Source organism: Cannabis sativa, chromosome X (genome assembly GCF_029168945.1).
Source record: "Cannabis sativa cultivar Pink pepper isolate KNU-18-1 chromosome X, ASM2916894v1, whole genome shotgun sequence".
Taxonomy (NCBI): domain Eukaryota; kingdom Viridiplantae; phylum Streptophyta; class Magnoliopsida; order Rosales; family Cannabaceae; genus Cannabis; species Cannabis sativa.
In genome coordinates this window covers 44,113,188-44,130,785 of record NC_083610.1, presented here as the reverse complement: position 1 = coordinate 44,130,785, position 17,598 = coordinate 44,113,188, and the positions used below count along the sequence as shown (strand labels likewise).

Here is a 17,598-nt window from a genome sequence, read left to right as displayed (position 1 = left end):
TCTTTCTCTTCTTTGACAGAATCTCCTTCATGAACTTCACATAACTTGGCATCTGCTCTAAAGCTTCAGCAAAGGGAATGTTAATGTGTAGTCTTTTGAAAACCTCTAGGAATTTGGTGAACTGCTTGTCTAGACTTGTCTTTCTGAGTCTCTGAGGATAGGGTATTTTCACATGGTGATCAATGCTAATTGGTGGAGACTGTTGTGGTTGTGCTGGGCTATCAGTAGCCTTCTCTACTGTTGGTGTTGGGGTTGGCACTGGTTGAGCTTTAATCTCCTTATCTCCATCAGCTGGTTGTGGCAATTCAGGACCATCATATTTCTTACCGCTTCTCAGGGTAATTGCTTTGCAGTTTTCTTTGGGATTGACTTCAGTTGTGCTAGGCAAATTCCCTTGAGGACGGGTTGCTACCTGAGTTGCTAGTTGGCCCATCTGAGTCTGCAGGTCTTTAATTGAAGATCTAGTTTCAGTCATGAATTGTAGCAGTAAATCTGTTTGCAAATAGAATTTCCACTAGAGGCTTGTTGCTGATTAAACTGTTGGTTCTGTGTCTGGTTCTGATTTCGTTGCTGATAGAACCCACTGTTTCTTCGGTTACCACCCTGGTTGAACCCATAATTGTTGTTGTTATTCTGCGAAAAATTTCCAATGGCTTTTGCTTCATCCATTGGCAAATCATCCACATCTGCTTGACATTCTGAAAAGTGATGATTTCCTCCACATATCTCACAAACAACTTGGGCTTGTTTAGCTTGCCCTGCAATTAGCTTTGTCAATGCCTCAACCTGAGCTGTCAACTTTGTGATGGCATCAACCTCTAACACACCAGCTACTTTCTTAGTTTGACTCCTTTCAGTTGGCCACTGTTGATTGTTTAGAGCCATCTCCTCCAATAGATCGTAAGCCTCATTAGCACTCTTTCTCATAAAGGCTCCACCAGCTGCTGCATCTATCAAAGTTCTAGTGTTACCAACCAACCCGTTGTAGAAATTGTGGACCAGCATCCACTTCTCTATACCATGATGAGGGCACTTTCTGATCAGATCTTTAAACCTCTCCCAAGACTCATGGAGAGATTCATTATCTTGTTGGCAGAAGTTGTTGATTTCTCCTCGCAGCTTGGCAGACTTTGCTGGAGGAAAGAACTTTGACAAGAATTTTGTTGCCAGATCATTCCAGGTGGCAATAGAGTTGGGTGGCAAGGAGTTTAACCAACTCTTGGCTCGTTCTCTGAGCGAGAATGGGAACAGTCTCAGTCGAATGGAATCATCACTAACTCCATTAACTTTAAAAGTTTCACAAAGTTCCATGAAGTTAGAGAGATGTAGATTAAGATCTTCAGAAGGGAGGCCACCAAACTGAACAGAAGACTGCACCATTTGAAGTATGGCAGGTTTGATCTCAAAGTTATTCGCATCCACTGCCGGTGGCCTGATACATGACTGCACTCCCGTTAGAGTTGGGAGAATGTAATCTCTCAAGCTACGACCATTAGCTTGATCTTCCACGGTACCACCATTATTACCGTTATTTACAGCATTCGCATTCACATTAGCAGCCATGATTTCTGTTGTTTCAGCAGTTGCTGAAACTCCTCCTTGCCTATTGTTCCTTCGGTTTCTCCTACAAGTTTTCTCAATTTCAGGGTCAATGGGTAATATAACTGCTTGCCCTTGGCGGCGCATGCACTCAAAATACCTGAAATAGATAAGAACAGTTTTGCAAAAGAAAGGTTAGAAATTCAGCAAGAGAAAATATACCAAAGTAGAAGTTAGTATAATTTTGTGTAATATTAATCTTTAAACAATTCCCCGGCAACGGCGCCAAAAACTTGTTACGAATTTTATGGTTACTACGCAAGTATACGCAATCAAGTAGTATCTCACGCAAGTGAGGTCGAACCACAGGGAATTGGATTAAGTACTACTAAACTATACTTATGATTCTATTTGGTAAAACAATAATTTTGCAATTTAAAAGAAAATAACTCAGAAAATTAAAAAGAATATACGACGATTAATCAAGATGAGAGATTAGGGAGGTGAATCCTACTGATAAGTTACCAATGTTAATACCTAATTGCTATCCTTATCTTAATGTGACTGAAAGATTATGAATTTAACCTAACTCTTTTCAGATCTTTTAGGTTCTAAATCCTATGTTCTCTAATTAACTTCTTAATTAAATCAACATAAAATCAGCATTAAGCAATAATCTATTTGTCACTAAGGCTATGTAAATACTTTCATTTCACATCAAAACCTAGACTATCCAATTTTAGCATTCTCAATTCTCACTTTTCAGATTTCGAATTGAGATCATTAAACATGTAAAAGGTGATCAAACTTGCACATGGAATTAAACACAAATATAGATAGTATTCACAAACAAGATGAAGGAATGGCAATTATTTATTAACTAGGCATAAACTTAAACAACATTCATCATCCTCCCTTAATGGGAAATTTAGCTCATAAAAACTTTAAAAACATCCATGATTAATTCAGAAACAAAACTAAACATAAAAGAAGAAATTAAGGGTAAAAGAAAGAAACTAGAAGGTGATATCGCTCCGGGTCTTCAAGATAGCTTCCTCTCCACCTTCATCCACTTTTTAGGTCTTTTTCTGCTTAGGTTGACCTTCAGAGTCGTATTCCTTATATAGGGATGAGAGGTGTGCCTCCAATTGAGAGAAAAATCAAAATTAGGTCAAAACTGCGATTTCCGTACCTAGTCGCGACTAGCATTTAAGCTGGTCGCGACTATAGGCAAAACTCGAAAAACCGAGTTTCTGCCAAATCTCGAAGTCGCGACCAGAGTCGCGACCATGAAAAAGGGTCGCGACCTGGCTCTATGGAGGTCGCGACTACTGACGCGTCTGGAGCCGAATTTTCCAATTTTTTTGCCAGTTTGTCCCATCTTTTCACCATTTGACTGAATTTGAACTTTAACACCCCGGGAACCTGAAACAATGAAAATCAAGCGTAAAACTGCTCTAAAAGACACCAATAGACGAGAAAATGCTAACTTTAAAGACCCGAAATATAGGCTAAATATAACCTAACAGCATCTCCAACAGAAAAAGAGAGAGGGACGAAGATTTCAATTTTGTATAGTTTGTTTCAACAATAGTTGGTTGGAGTTTTGGGTTTGCTCTGGGCAAATCCCATTGGCATAGAGAGAGAGAGGTGAAATGGTTCAGGATTGAGGTAAATGGTTGAAGAAGAAGAAGGTTGAGGAAAAAGAAAAAGAAAAACAAAAGAACAAAAATATTTGTTTTTCAATTTTTTTTTTATTTTTTTAAATGAAAAAAGGTGAAACAATTTTTTTTTTAATTTATTTATAATTTTTTAAATTTCAAATTATTTTTTTTAATTTTTTTTTATTTTTTAAAATAATTTCTTACATGGACTAATAAAATTGTGTCATGTGTACATCATGTCCACATAGATGTACACATGGACAGTCCGACATAAAACTTAAGATTTAAAATAGATGGAAACTATAAATTGCTAACGGTTTCCTACTTTTGGGGGTTTTACCGCTAAAATTTGAATTTTGGGGGTTAAGTGCAAGTAAAGTGAAAGTATTGGAGGTTATGCCGCAAATAACCCTATTTTAAAAATATAGTTTTTTAGTTTAATAATTAAAAACTAAAATAGTAAAAAAAAAAACCTCCAGAAAATATAATAAATCTAGTAGGAATAATTATAATGTAGGTACAATTTTTATTTATTTTTTTTATAATAAATAAGCTAATATGAGTTTAATAGTAGCACTCCTCTACAATGTAAATACCTCGAGAAATTCACATACAACCGATGTGAAATTCATGTGTGTTTCCATCACTATTTTGAAACACTAAAATTGACTAAAAGATTATAATATGAGTTTGACAATATCACTATTAAATACCTCAAAAAAATTCACACACAATCGATATGGGGTTCGTGTAACAAATACACACAAGATATATAGGTCCCATCAAAAGCTCTTTTCAGTACAAAAAATTTCATTATTGGAGACTGTGAATTCTCTTATTTCTATATTTTAGAAGGCTAATTAGGATTTTTGTCTCCTAAACTTTGACATTACTAAATTATGCCCCTTGAATTTTTTTGGCCGTTAAAAATTCTCCCTGAACTATTGAAATTGTTGGATTTAAGGACTGTTGTCCAATTTCAGTCAATTTTATTAATTCAGTGATTGTCCATGTACTAAATTATGCTCCCCGAACTTTGATATCTATCAAAATTGACATGTGTCAAATCATGTCCCCTGAACTTTCATCCAAGTTAGACTTTTCTTACTAAAATTAGACAGAAGTCCTTATATTCAACAATCTCAATAATTCAAGGAAAATTTTTAGCGGTCTTCAAAGTTCAGGAGCATGATTTAGTACATGTCAAAGTTCGAGGGGCAAAACCTAATTAGCCATTCTAGAACATACACTATGGGTTTATTTAATATTATATTTTGTTGAATAGTTAACAATTTTCTCTCATAAATTTTCGACAATACTGATTCTCTCCTAAAATATACGGCTTGTTAAAAATTTCCCATAAACTTTTACATTTGTAGAAATTTAGTCCTTCAGTTAAGTTTCGTCTATATTCCGTTTAAATGTTGACATGTCATTGTAAATTAGCAACTTTATCCTATAAATTTTGATAACTATTAAATCGTACCCAAAATAAAAATGAGAAAAATTAACATTTTTTTTAGTAAATCTTAAAAAAATTAATTCAGATCTTAAAAAAAATTATTTTAAATGATTCAGAAAAGTAAAAAGGAAATTAAAATGTTAAAACTAATTAAGCGATTCAAAAAATTATTTATTCTTTTATTAAAATATCCATGTAGATATAGAAAAATATATTAAAATTCAATTTTTGTAAGAACTAAATTTTACAAGTACAAGTTTAAGTCTATCACTATATAATATATATTTAGTTTGCGAGATAGATTTTTTTTCTTTTAAACTGAGTTATTTTTATGTTATTAACAATAATATATATACACGTTATACATAAATTTTATGTAGATGATGTGCATAAATAACATAACGAACAAAGATAAATAACATAATAAATATATACAGATATTTATTTTAATTAATAAAAAATGCAATAAAATTATAGATTTACTAATTAATAAATATATTTTTTTTACAAATAATTAATTTATTTTTATAAATACTTAACATTAAATAGATATAATAAAAAATATTTTTTTTATTATAATTTTATAAAATAATATATAAGATTCTTGTGGTCAATCAAACAATATAATTCAATTAATGAGAATATGAAAAGGGAAATTTGATTTTCTATACTTAGAAAATCAAAAAATTTGATTTCTAAACCAATAATTTAAACCCTAAAAAAACTATACCTTTTTTTTCAAAACCCCAAAAATACCCCCAAACTCTCACAGCATCTCTCTTTCTCTCTCTATCTCGGTCGGTCCCAAGAATCCCACACCCCAGGTCCGATGGTTGGACCATGGGGTCCGATGGGTCCGACCAATCGGACCCCATCGAACCTCTCTCTTCCCCTCTCTCTCTCAAATCGCAGGAAAAAAAAAAAATTTAAAAGACGGTCGAACCTTGGGGTCCGATTGGTCGGACCCATCGGACCCCAAGGTCCGACCATCGGACCTCTTTCTTCCTCTCTCTCTCAAATCGCAGAAAAAAAAAAAATTTAAAAGACGGTCGGACCTTGGGGTCCGATGGGTCCGATTGGTCGGACCCATCGGACCCCAAGGTCCGATCATCGGACCTCTGTCTTCTTCCCTCTCTCAAATCGCAGGAAAAAAAAAAAAGTTTCAGAGACGGTCGGACGGGTTGTGGTCGGACTGGGGTTGCTCTTTCGGGTTGGGGTTGGGGTCGGAGGGGTTGGGGTCGTGGTCGACAGGGGTGAGGGTGGTGATCGGCGTTGGGGTTGACGTGGGTGGGTGAGGGTGGTTCGGGTGAGGGTGGGCGGTTGGGGTGAGATAGAGGGAGAGAGAGATGATGCAGAGAGAGAGAGAGAGAATATTGTGAGGGGGTATTTTTGGGGTTTTGAAAAAAAAGGAATAGTTTTTTTAGGTTTTAAATTTTTGGTTTAGGGAAATTTTTTTTTGATTTTCTAAGTATAGAAATCAAATTTCCCTATGAAAATTTCTTATCCTACATAAGTAAACACAATTTACATATTTTTCTACAATTATATTCTTCTTCATAATATTCATTATAATTAAATTATTTTGAACACTTAAAATAAAAAAGACAACCGATTCAATATTATATATATCACTATTTTGATCGTATGTGTCGTGCTCACAAACTCGTATGTGTTTAGAAAATTCTTATATATATATTTTTAAAAAAGTTGTCTTTTATCTTATAAGAATTTAATTTAGGTCTAACTTTCGAATGTTAAATTGCTTTCATGTTCTTTTAACGTCAATTCCCAAACTTAAAATAAGCTACAAATAATTATATATATAGCTAGAGTAAAGGATTACTAGTGTTGTTAATTATATATATATAGCTACAGTGAGCAATATATATATATATTTTGCAATTTAGTTGATGATCCTACTGATAGGTTCTCTCTTATTTCGAATTAGCATATCCTTTCTCTCACTTTTTTAGAGCACTGCTATTAAATACAACATTTTGTAAAGGATTAGTAATTTTCCGCAATGGTTATGAACCTAAAATATGTGGGACCTTGGTAGAAGAAAAAAATGTGGGACTCAATACCTATTTGCATTAACAATAGTGTGAAATATCGTAGTGATGTTGGGCACTAAGATTATAGTAGGATATCACTTTTGTTTCTATCAATAAAAATGTTTATGTTTTTATGTTTTTGGTATTTCAAGAAATTATAATTTAATTTTTTTATATGAAGATCTATTTACATTATGATTATAGTAGGCACTAGGCATCTCATTTATTTTTGAAAAATTCAAATAATTTGTGATATTAAAAACAGAGTTTAAAGATTCAATAGCACGAGTACAGTTGAATGTTTGAACTTTATTTCTAATACACTATAAATTATTATAAATTTTTAAAAATAGGTGAAATATATACTATAACTATAATATACATAATCATATAAGAACATTTTAGTTATAATACTTTTAAGCACTAAAATAGAGACATCCCTACCATCATGATGGGTGTAAAGGGATTTTGAAGGGTATGAGGGAGCTACCACTTCGCAACTAAAGAGTATGATGGCAACAAAAAATACTACAAGTAGTAGCTACCGATCTATACGGCAGGTGGTTTCGAGTCAACATAATCCACAACGTTGACAAAGGCAAGATCACTATCTTTATCGACGGTGCCAACAAGTTCATCGTCAATGGCCAGGGTCAGCCTGTCAGAGCGACATCTACTTCAAATTTGGTGTCTATGCTACCTCTGATTCAAGTGGTTACATGGAATCTAAGTTGAAAGATGTGAAGCTTTACAAAAAGCTGATTAGTTTGAAAATGTTTCTTTGTAATGTTATTACTAATATTTGTATTTTGTTTGGTTATTATAGTATATGATTTGTACATGTTTTCTAAACAATAAATTAATAGAAAAATATAATAAAATAAATAGAAAAAAAATCATATTCAAGTAATATATTATTTAGTAAAAGTATTTCGAAGTACAATCATAATGATTTAAACAAGTTTTCTCATACCCTATTTTAGTAAATAATAGAATAGAAATTATTACCATACCCATGTTTTACTTGAAAACATACTAATATAACCCTTTGATTATATGGTGCTATAGAAAAGAAAAATTGAGCAAAAAAAGAAGCCATAAATCATTACAAAGAAAATGTAATGATAATTATTAATCCAAATATTTATTTGAAACAATTCACTATGTTTTCTTCAATAAAAAAATGCACTATAGTTCTATGCAACCTAATTCATTTATTTTTTGAGTAAAAAGAGAAAAATGTAAATGCTAAAAAAAAACCTACCAACCACAAACATGAAAGGCCCCCTAATAGAATGAATGAAATACGAGATCAAAATGATAATAAATAAATAAATAAATCAAAGGGAAAATAAAAAAAAGAAAACTAATGTACAACCATGACATGCATGGAGTAACCCTACGAACCCGAACCACCACATGGTCGGCAGCACAACTTTCCAATTTTAGCGAAGAGCCAATCCAAAGGGTTGGGATATTCCTCGTCGTCTGATGATGAAGACGGTATTGGTAACTCGGGTGGTAAATGTCGATGAAATGCATCGACCGCAGCTGCAACACCATCTTCATTCTCTAACAGCTTTGCTAGCTCTAGTGCCTGAGCTTTAATCTAAGAAATAAAGAATAACCGAGTTTAGTTGGCAAACACGAATCCCATCAAATTCGAAGAAAAATTCTCAAATCATCCTTTCTGCTATAAGATTTTAAACAAGTGATTCATCCTAGCCATAATGAATAATAAAACATGTCATATCATTGTAGGTTGCCACAAATTCATAGCCTTCAAATGGTATAAGATATATTGAACCTACCTCTGGCTGGAGCATAAACCGAATAGCATTCGAAAGGTTCTCGACATTGAGCTGAGATATCGGTATAGGTGCAGGCCCCAATCCTTTTTGATGTATCCTATCACCCCAAAAGAATTGATCTCCAAAAAATGGGACTATGGTGGTTGGACACTGTATAAACAAAAGAATTAAACTTAAGAACAAAAGTGAAAATGGATAAACAATTTCTTTAACAAATTCAATATCCCATGTACAAGAACATAGCCACACTCGAAATAATCAAAGGAGAGAAAAAATAATCGAGTGAAAAGATTATTACCCCGGCTTTTAGACCTGTAGCTGTGGTCCCTGCACCGCCATGATGAACCTACATGTACACAACATAAAATTCACACAGCGTAAGTCTTTACAAATTATCCTGTACTCCTTCCTCGGTAAAAAGCTTTGCGATTCAACAAGTCTCAAGAAAATAACAATCCATAATTCCCAGTTGTTTAATGGCATGTGCTTCCATTTCCATTTCTTTCTTAATCCAGTTTCCATGAAAAAACAGATTATGAAACTTACCACTGCTGAACATTGAGGAAACAGCCAATCATGAGGGCAATCCTCCAAACGGTAAACATCAACCGGAACATCTTTTACTGAAAGGTAAAAATAAGTTCTAGTTACTAAACGCAGTCTACAGCAGCAGGGCTCGCTTAAAAGAATAATCGTTACGAGATTGTCTCTAAAAATATTTAAACATTATATCACCTATATATCCATCACAAGTTTAATTCAATTATATACGAAATACACAGCATATCAAATAAGTTATGTTGTGCATTATCTTAGTTATATGAAACATATTTTCCATGGCTAAATGGCTTCTCGATGGAAAAGATTGGTAAAACGAAAGGGCATTTTCACAGTATTTTCAGTTCTTTCTTTTTATTTTTGTGAAAAACAAATGGATAATCAAATCCAAGATGGAAAAAACACAGTTATAATGAAAAAAAGACTTACAATTGCCAAGATCCCCCCAACCACGATCGATAATGCCTCTCTGTCCTGTGTCCTTCAATGCCTCCAATATGATATCCGTTGTTTGAAGAGAATCGTCCAGAGGCTTAACAAGAAGCATATGATAAATTAGTCTTTCTAAATGAAGAACAAACACAATACATTTGATCTTAATCAATATACATAAAAGTATATATCATCATTCATGTACTCAAAAGATATTTGTCTTATAATGTGCCCATGACTAGAAAGAATATCTTAGCTAATGATACATGGATTACAATTGGTAAAAATATAAACTCTCAGAAATCTTAAGGAGGGTGATTGAAAGGATTTGATTTTAATGCCTCCACTTAGCTTCAATGTCACTCCAAAATCATTTTCCTTTATGATGAGAGCTAACTTTGTTTATATTCTCAAACATGGATCTTTATGTCACATGCAGTGTTGTTCTTTGTCACCAAAATGTGTTAATATTCGAATAAAAGGATAAATATTTCTAGTCTCACATTCTTCATTTTGAATGCTTGAGAAGTCCTCGCATAAATAGAAAACTTCTAAACAAAAATCATGGTATGGTATGAACTTCTACAATTATGGAAGAAACTAATAACGAGAAAATTAACAATTTATTGATTCTTGCTGTCTTTCGTGTGGCCAGCTTAATGAAACACATGAGCATTTGTTTTTCGGATGCAATGTTAGTACTCGGTGCATGGAAGAGGTACTTCATTGGTTGGGCATTGGCTCTCATTCTTATAACCTTCATGGAATTTTGAATTGGGTTAGGCGGTGTGGGCACTCAAGATGTAGAAGAAGCATTTACGTGAGGGCTTTATGTGCTAGTGTGTATCATATTTGGAGGGCTCGGAATGAAGTTTTATGGAGTTCCAAAACTCCAGTGGTCGTGAATGTAATTAAGGATATAAAAAGGGATGTTGGTAGTAAAAAAGTCAGTAAATTGGATATGGATTGGTGTTTGTAAATAGTTTTTTGTGCATAGAGAACAAATAAATAGAGCCTAGTTATTAACTTCAACATTATATTTAGTAATTAATCGTACCATACTTCCAAACCCAATATATACAGGTTTGGGCCCCTTTTTAATCCACTGGACAAACTTCTCTGGTGGTTGATACTTCGACCCAAGATTCAAAAAACAATATCCGACGACATCAACTAAAGATCCCCAGTCTGCACATGGTTGAAATAAAGTCAAAAACAAATACATGACCATTGAAAGATCTTATAACCATAAGCATAATGTATATATACATCTGCACATATCAGATAAACAGTGTAAAACGGATTTTCAGAGTTGAAAGAAAAAAAAAACTACAAGTATTGATGCTTGTGTTACTCTCCAGCAATTTCATACTGAAATAAACGTTTCTGAGAAGGAAAACATCATTATCTCTGTTTGCTAGCAATAGTCGAGTTGGGGAAACAACAACGCGCATGCACAAACACAAAACATATTGGGCGCATTTCAAGCAACCAACTGAATGCTTCTGTCAGCTTTCTATTTCGCAACAGTTGATACACATATGGAAACTCCAATTGGTAGAATATGGTTATGATAATTATAGAGACCGGTTCTCAAAAGCAAGAGAGAAACTATAAGGAAGGTCTTACCACTAGGCTTCGGTACAACGTGGGGACTCCACATATAGCCTGTTGGCAAATGGGATATTGATCCATGGTAAGTACTAAAGTAGGCAATTGGAGCAAGCTTCAACTTTCTTTTTCTGAAGTCATTAATGTATCCCCTAATGCTCCACCATATTAGTAAATCCACAACAATATACGAAAGCTGTACGAGGCAAAAGCAATTCAGAAAGTTAATTATGGCATCAGAGTAATATCATATAAAAAGAATACTAGAATAAGCGTAAGACTAATTGAGAACATACCCAGTAGCCAGCACTCTGAGGTACACGAGCTAGTGGATGAGGAAATTCATACGTTGGCCTGCCTATTGAAATAGATGTGAGATTTCGACCCAAAAATTTAATAGAATTAAAGCTAAGTACCATAATAGACTCCCCCCCTTCCCCGATAAAAGTAAAAAATGAAAAATAAGACGGACAAAAAGTTTTCATGGAACTCACGTCCAAGGCATTGTGAAGAAGATGTGAAGAGGCACACCGAGAGCTTCAGCAACATGTGCATGTCCTGCAAAGCAAATGTAAAAGTTTAACGTACACAGTTCAGAATAGTTTTGATCATAGAAAGTTTACCGACTTAATAAGCAAAAATAAAAGTTTAAGAATTACTAAGGACTTCGTCACTAGTTAGTGGGAAAGGAAGATGTGAATGAAAAACGACTAGGGAAGGAATGAAGAAACTAATGAAACATACTCCCCTTCTAAATACTCACCATAAGCAGGAGGGTTTGCAATTATTGCCTGGGCTTTAAATGGAACACCAGTTTCCAAATCTGGTTCTGTACATGCGGGAAGAAGAGATTCTATAATTGCCTTCAGTTGCTTCCTTTGAATCAATATTTCTTTCGGTCCAGATGGGATGAGACCTTTGTTTCTTGCCATATCTGAAATTCATAAAAAGTACTTGGGTCGTAAACTTCAAACATCGAAGAAATAGGTTGGATATTCAAGAAACATGTCAAGCATATACACATTATTCCTCTTTCTCAATATAATATGTTTTCAAAACTTTAAGGTTCAATATTTGTAATTTTGTATATGTAGAAATATAAATTAAAGATGATGAACTTGTTGCCGTTACAACAGCCATTAGAGAGCACAAAACAAATCGAATATTAAATTCTAATTAACAAACCATGTATGACACTAATTCGTACTTTTTTCTGAGAAAAAGAGAAATGGGGACAAAAACGAAGAAAAAAAATAAAAGAACACTCCCTAATATTAATAAGATACGAATGCATTCGTATAATAGCCTCCTCAACTCCACAAATAATTGACTTGTGACTGTGTACAACAAGGGGTCATATAAAAAGGTCAAACAACAAGATCAAAGATCAATACATAAATTTAAATTGCATTTTTCACCAAGTAATTGAAGAAGAAGAAAAAAATAGTTCCAGAGCAGGGACTGCTTACATCCTGCCAAAATTCGAGGATCACCACCCAAAGGATAAAAGTCTACGCCTGCCGATTTTACAAAAGTTCTGAAGTTAGTATGAGTTGCCAACCTAACATGATGACCAAACTCCTGCAATTACAAGTTGAAGCCGAATCTTAATTTAAGGTGAAACATAGAATAGCTAACTAGTAATGGAGTATACTGTCCTATAAACAAGGGGTAGAAACATGAGAGAAATTTATCTTTCTGATTTCTGTAGAATGTAGCATAGGCTTACTAATTACTAAGAAAAGTACCATATGACAATTTAATAAACATCGATATTAATTATTTGCCCATTTTCACAAATATTATATGATATACTACACTTGACAAGAAACAGAGATCTATTCGCAAGCTCTACTTGTAATTGTATCCCGTTGTCAATGGATTATAAATATAAGAACTAACAACCCACTCCATAAGATTAACAGATGCTAACTGGGATTTTGTATGTTTGGACGAGCCCACTATCAATTGAGTTAGCATATAACTCCGAAATTTAAGATAGAAGGCAGAGGAAAAGGTAATAACATGTGAAACCTAAATCCTAGAAGAAAGTTACATTGTACATATTCTCCCAAAATATCATATAGATAGGATCAATGCAGGTTTATATTTGAGAAAAAAAAATTAAAAAATTATAATTACACGTACTTGAAGTCTCTTTGCCATAGCCAAGAACGGTTGTACATCTCCTCTTGTTCCAACCACAAGTATGACAATTTTCAACCTTGGAATCGATTTACAGGACCCAGAAGTCTTATCATGAAGAGTAATAGGCGGTTCAATATTGTGACGCTCTAACCACTCAGAAGCAACAGGTGTACTTTTATCTAAATCGACTTCTACAGTTCCATCATTCTGGATCTTCACTAGATTCACTATAAGTTGTTGCTGACAAGCACAAAATAGTACTAGATTAATATATAAGAAAGAAGCCAAAATCACAATCACATGCATGTGATTTGACACAAACCTTTTCCCTCTCAGAAAGTCTATCTAGCTTTTCAGTCATGGACCGAGAAAATGTAATCCCATAATCATCATTCATTAGACTTAGACTTCTATGGTGTTCAATAGGAGCGGTGCTGGAATGATCCAAGCCTTCAAGAGCAGATGATTCCAATATCAGTGAAAAGATCACATAAGTTTCCCAATACAAGCATACATGAAATATTAAACTAAAGTAATTTCTAGCAAATTGTAGAAGCATTGGCAAGATTTGAGAAAGGCCAAAGGAATTTGAGTTAAGTTAATTTGGAAAACAACTTCAAACAAATGAATTAATATGTAGCACTGAAAGTACACCCTGTAAGCCAATCAAAAGAAGAAATTCTCAAGGGGGTTGCTCATTCTCCTTTAGTTTTTCGTACTCTGTTTCAAAGTTCTAGTAATTTGGACATAAACTAACAATTTCTAACCTCAACTTTCATAGTGATATTCCTTGCAAACCACAATGAGATCAACACCTTAGTGGCATTCCCCACAAAGTTCAATGATCAATTTTTGCTATTTTTGGTAATACACTTACTGCTACTGGTTTCCATTGTTCCTACTTTCTAAAAGTACACACAACACTATAGTTCTAGATACATAAGAATCTTGTGATTGAAAAAATGAGACATTTTGTCAAGTCTAAATCTAAGTAAGAAACAAGACTAAAACAAAGTAGGCATAGATAATGTCATATAGAATTCGGAAATAACTTTTACTCAAGCGATCTATATCGTAAACTTAGACAGTATAAAAGATAAAGTCTCAAAATTAGACTACACAAACAAGTAGTAGCAAACCAACAACTAAATGGTTCAAAAGTTCGATAAGAGCCTTAAAAGTTTTGTTTTTCACTTACAGTCTTAAATCTTTCAAATGCCAAATGATAGAAAACTAGCAATAAAAGAAACACTTGAATTTTCACATTAGGGGCCAAGTTACTAACCTTTCTTAGGTGAATGGCTGATATACAACTCCTTTGACCGAGAAATCTCTAGTAAAGGAGACCTCCGGCCCGAATTCGCTCTTTGATTACCTGCAATACTTGTACCCAATTGTTCATGTCCACTGTTCTTATCATCTCTATTTACCAATTCACCAACACTACCAATCTTCTCAATATCATCATCACATGGCTGTTTACTACTAACACCTTCTTCCAAATGTTTCACTGATTGATCAACCCCATTATTCCCCATTTCCACCAATTGAAACTCAAAATCAGCACTTTTACTGGCCTAGTAAGTAACTACCCCCAAAAAAATCCTCAAATTCAATAAAAAAAACAGATTAACACAAACATATGATCGAACACAATCAAAACACAAAACCCCACTACTCTAAAACCCTTGAAAACCAGTTCCCACAATCCAAAATCTCAAAAAACAAATGAAACCAATAACTCAAAACCCTCAAAGCTCAAAACCCAGAAACCAAAATCATTAGAAAACGAGTGGTGTGAAGGCGAAAAAAACAACAACCAAACGGTAAAAGGGTTTTTAATGGTAACTGACTTTTTGACCAAACAGTGCCACCCCACCAATTAGTCAAACGCATAGAAAGTTTGGTGTGCACAAAGTTTAAAAAAACGCTTCTTTTAACTCTCTCGAAACCAAAAGCAAGGAAAGTTTGAGTCTTTGACAGCAAACAAACTAAATACAGAAAAGGGAAATCTTCAACTAACTGAATATTCTGAAATTCTTTATCGAAACTAAGAATATCCTTCAATGGAAAACTCAATATAGAATGACACTGTGAAAGAAGAAAAGTACAGTCAGAAGCTTCGTTCTGTCTGTGTGTGGATTGAAGAAAGAAACAACCTAGTTTAATTTTCTTATGTAATATGTATAATTCTATAATGTTTTTTTTTTTTTTTCCTTTATGTCGGTTAAAAGATTATAATAAATGTATTTAGAGTGATATTATTTTTATACCTTAACTTATATTATTTTTTATGCCTTACAGAAAGACAAATGAGATATTGATAGATAGATATATAGATTTATAACCTTTAATAATAATTAATGCCTTTGATAATAATTTAAGACAATATTTGATCTTGTTTAAAAAGAAAAAAGAAAGAGATATTTGTTCAAATTTTGCATTATTTTCCTCCTTGGTTTTTTTTTTTTTTTTTTTGAAAAATTCATCATCTTTATTAATTGCAATTCATAGTGATTACATGATTAAAATCTGGAGTAACATCACTACTCTTGATAACATGATCAACAACTAAATAGGATGCTCGAGCTAAGAAATGAGCCACTATTTGCAGAACGTCTAATAAAATTGACATAAACATCTCGCAAGTCATTTAACAACATCTTACAATCAGAAATAATACTCCCAAAGTATAAAACCATAGGAATAGAGCTACGTAATGCTTGCACCACAGTAAGACTATCAGTTTCAATGACAACCTTCCTCCAATCTTTCCGTTTAACCCAACTCAGTGCCTCCTTAACACCCAAAGCTTCCACCATTTCGGGTTGCAGCACCCCTGACCGACAGCAGGTAAAAGCTTCCACCAATGCGCCAGTTTCATCCCTAATCACCCCTCCAAAGCTATAAGTTGCAGTTCTTGAAAAAATGGCAGCATCTACATTAATCTTCAAGGTGTCTTCAGCTGGTTTGGCCCAAGTTTCAGCACCATCGACATCAGTAAGGAATGCAGTCGTATGATTAAATGTTGAATCTTGAGCCCGAGTCCAATCTGCGAGTAAAGCTTGAGCTAAGTGAGCAACACTCGCAACAGTAGGGGACTTATCAGACCATACTAGCTCATTTTGATGTTTCCAAATTGCCCAACATGTCATTGCGATCAACCTCATTTTCTCCCCATCCGCCTGCAGTAGAACCGTAGAAAACCAGTTGGCAAAAGAACCAACTGCCGTCAAATTAACACTTGCAGCCAACTGTTGCCAACACGCTTTGGCAAAAGAGCAATCCACCAAGCAATAGTAGATGGTTTTATCAGTTACTTTGCACACAGGGCAGATGATATCAACAAGCACATGTCTAGAACAAAGTCTGAATTTCGTAGGCAGACAGTTAGTGGCAGCACGCCATAACAAGTCTTTCACTTTCGGAGGAACACTTAGCTTCCAAAGAGTATTCCAAAAGACAGAATTACCATCATGTGCACCCAACTCTTTGCTCAATTGTAAGAACTTATAAACTGATTTTACTGAGAAATGACCCGAGCTCTCCCAACTCCAATACTAAACGTCACATAAACGACTTGAAGACAAGGAAATACTAAGAATCAAGTTAGCATCCCTTTCATTAAACATATCATGCACCAAGTCAACATCCCAAGCCAACGTATCAGTTTCCATAAGTGCTTTAACATTTTGATCAATAAGAGCAGGATTATTTGAAGTTACTCTTGGATTATCTTCATTGGGCAACCACGGATCCAACACTATATTAATTCGAGAACCATCACCAACTCTGCATCTCACCCCTTTTTGAATGATCTCTTGAGTTTCATAAATACTTCGCCACATGAAACTTGGATTGCTCCCCAACTCAGCATTTAAAAAGGTACCATTACAGTAGTACCTAGTTTTAAAAATCTTGCTGACAAGTGAGTCCAGACGACCAAACAATCTCCATCCTTGTTTACAAAGCAAACTCAAGTTAGTCTGTAAGAACCATTATTTTCTGTAGTGACAAATTATGTCCAATTGCATTCCAGTTGCATCTAGGACTCGTAGTGTTTTGTCTGGAGTTCGTACTGTTAGTGTTAGTCCACGTCAGCAAAGATATTTTAGGTTTTAATTGTTCAGATGGTAACTGCTGTCCATTTCGGGTTTCTTGGTTTAGCTGGGTATAAATACAACTTCTGGGTATTAAGTTGAAAAACTTTTTGATCGGAGATTAGGGATTACGTTTCTTTCTTCTTGTTTCTTCTTTATGTTCCATGACAGGTGATCTCTGAGCTTGGAGGTATTACTCCAAAGTTGCAGATCAGAGCT

At 34.2% G+C, this 17,598-nt stretch overlaps 1 protein-coding gene and 1 non-coding gene across 2 annotated transcripts; one reads left to right on the top strand and one right to left on the bottom strand.

The window, feature by feature from the left end:
• Positions 1-1,015: 1,015 nt before the first annotated feature.
• LOC133032854 (small nucleolar RNA R71) lies at positions 1,016-1,122 on the top strand. Its single transcript, XR_009685442.1, has one exon. It is a non-coding gene; the product is annotated as a small nucleolar RNA R71 (small nucleolar RNA).
• A 6,690-nt stretch (positions 1,123-7,812) lies between these two features.
• On the bottom strand, positions 7,813-15,461 carry LOC115709176 (sterol 3-beta-glucosyltransferase UGT80B1). The gene is made up of 14 exons (XM_030637224.2): positions 14,565-15,461; positions 13,602-13,729; positions 13,280-13,519; positions 12,601-12,712; positions 11,895-12,065; positions 11,626-11,689; positions 11,428-11,485; positions 11,150-11,327; positions 10,578-10,708; positions 9,518-9,620; positions 9,077-9,153; positions 8,829-8,876; positions 8,531-8,680; positions 7,813-8,328 (listed from the first exon to the last, which is right to left on the bottom strand). Exons 1-14 carry the CDS (start codon positions 14,815-14,817, stop codon positions 8,119-8,121), a joined length of 1,923 nt encoding a protein of 640 aa, XP_030493084.2. The 5' UTR covers positions 14,818-15,461; the 3' UTR covers positions 7,813-8,118.
• Positions 15,462-17,598: the final 2,137 nt, after the last annotated feature.

What these genes read in the sequence shown, in the direction of transcription:
- LOC115709176 (XM_030637224.2), bottom strand. Translation starts at nt 14,817, where the DNA reads ATGGGGAATAATGGGGTTGATCAATCAGTGAAACATTTGGAAGAAGGT. An exon ending in ATATTGGGTTTGGAAGTATG is followed by an intron (nt 9,621 to 10,577) that starts GTACGATTAATT and finishes CTTCTTGTTAAG; the next exon opens with CCTCTGGACGATTCTCTTCA. An exon ending in GGTTTATGCTCCAGCCAGAG is followed by an intron (nt 8,329 to 8,530) that starts GTAGGTTCAATA and finishes TTTATTTCTTAG; the next exon opens with ATTAAAGCTCAGGCACTAGA.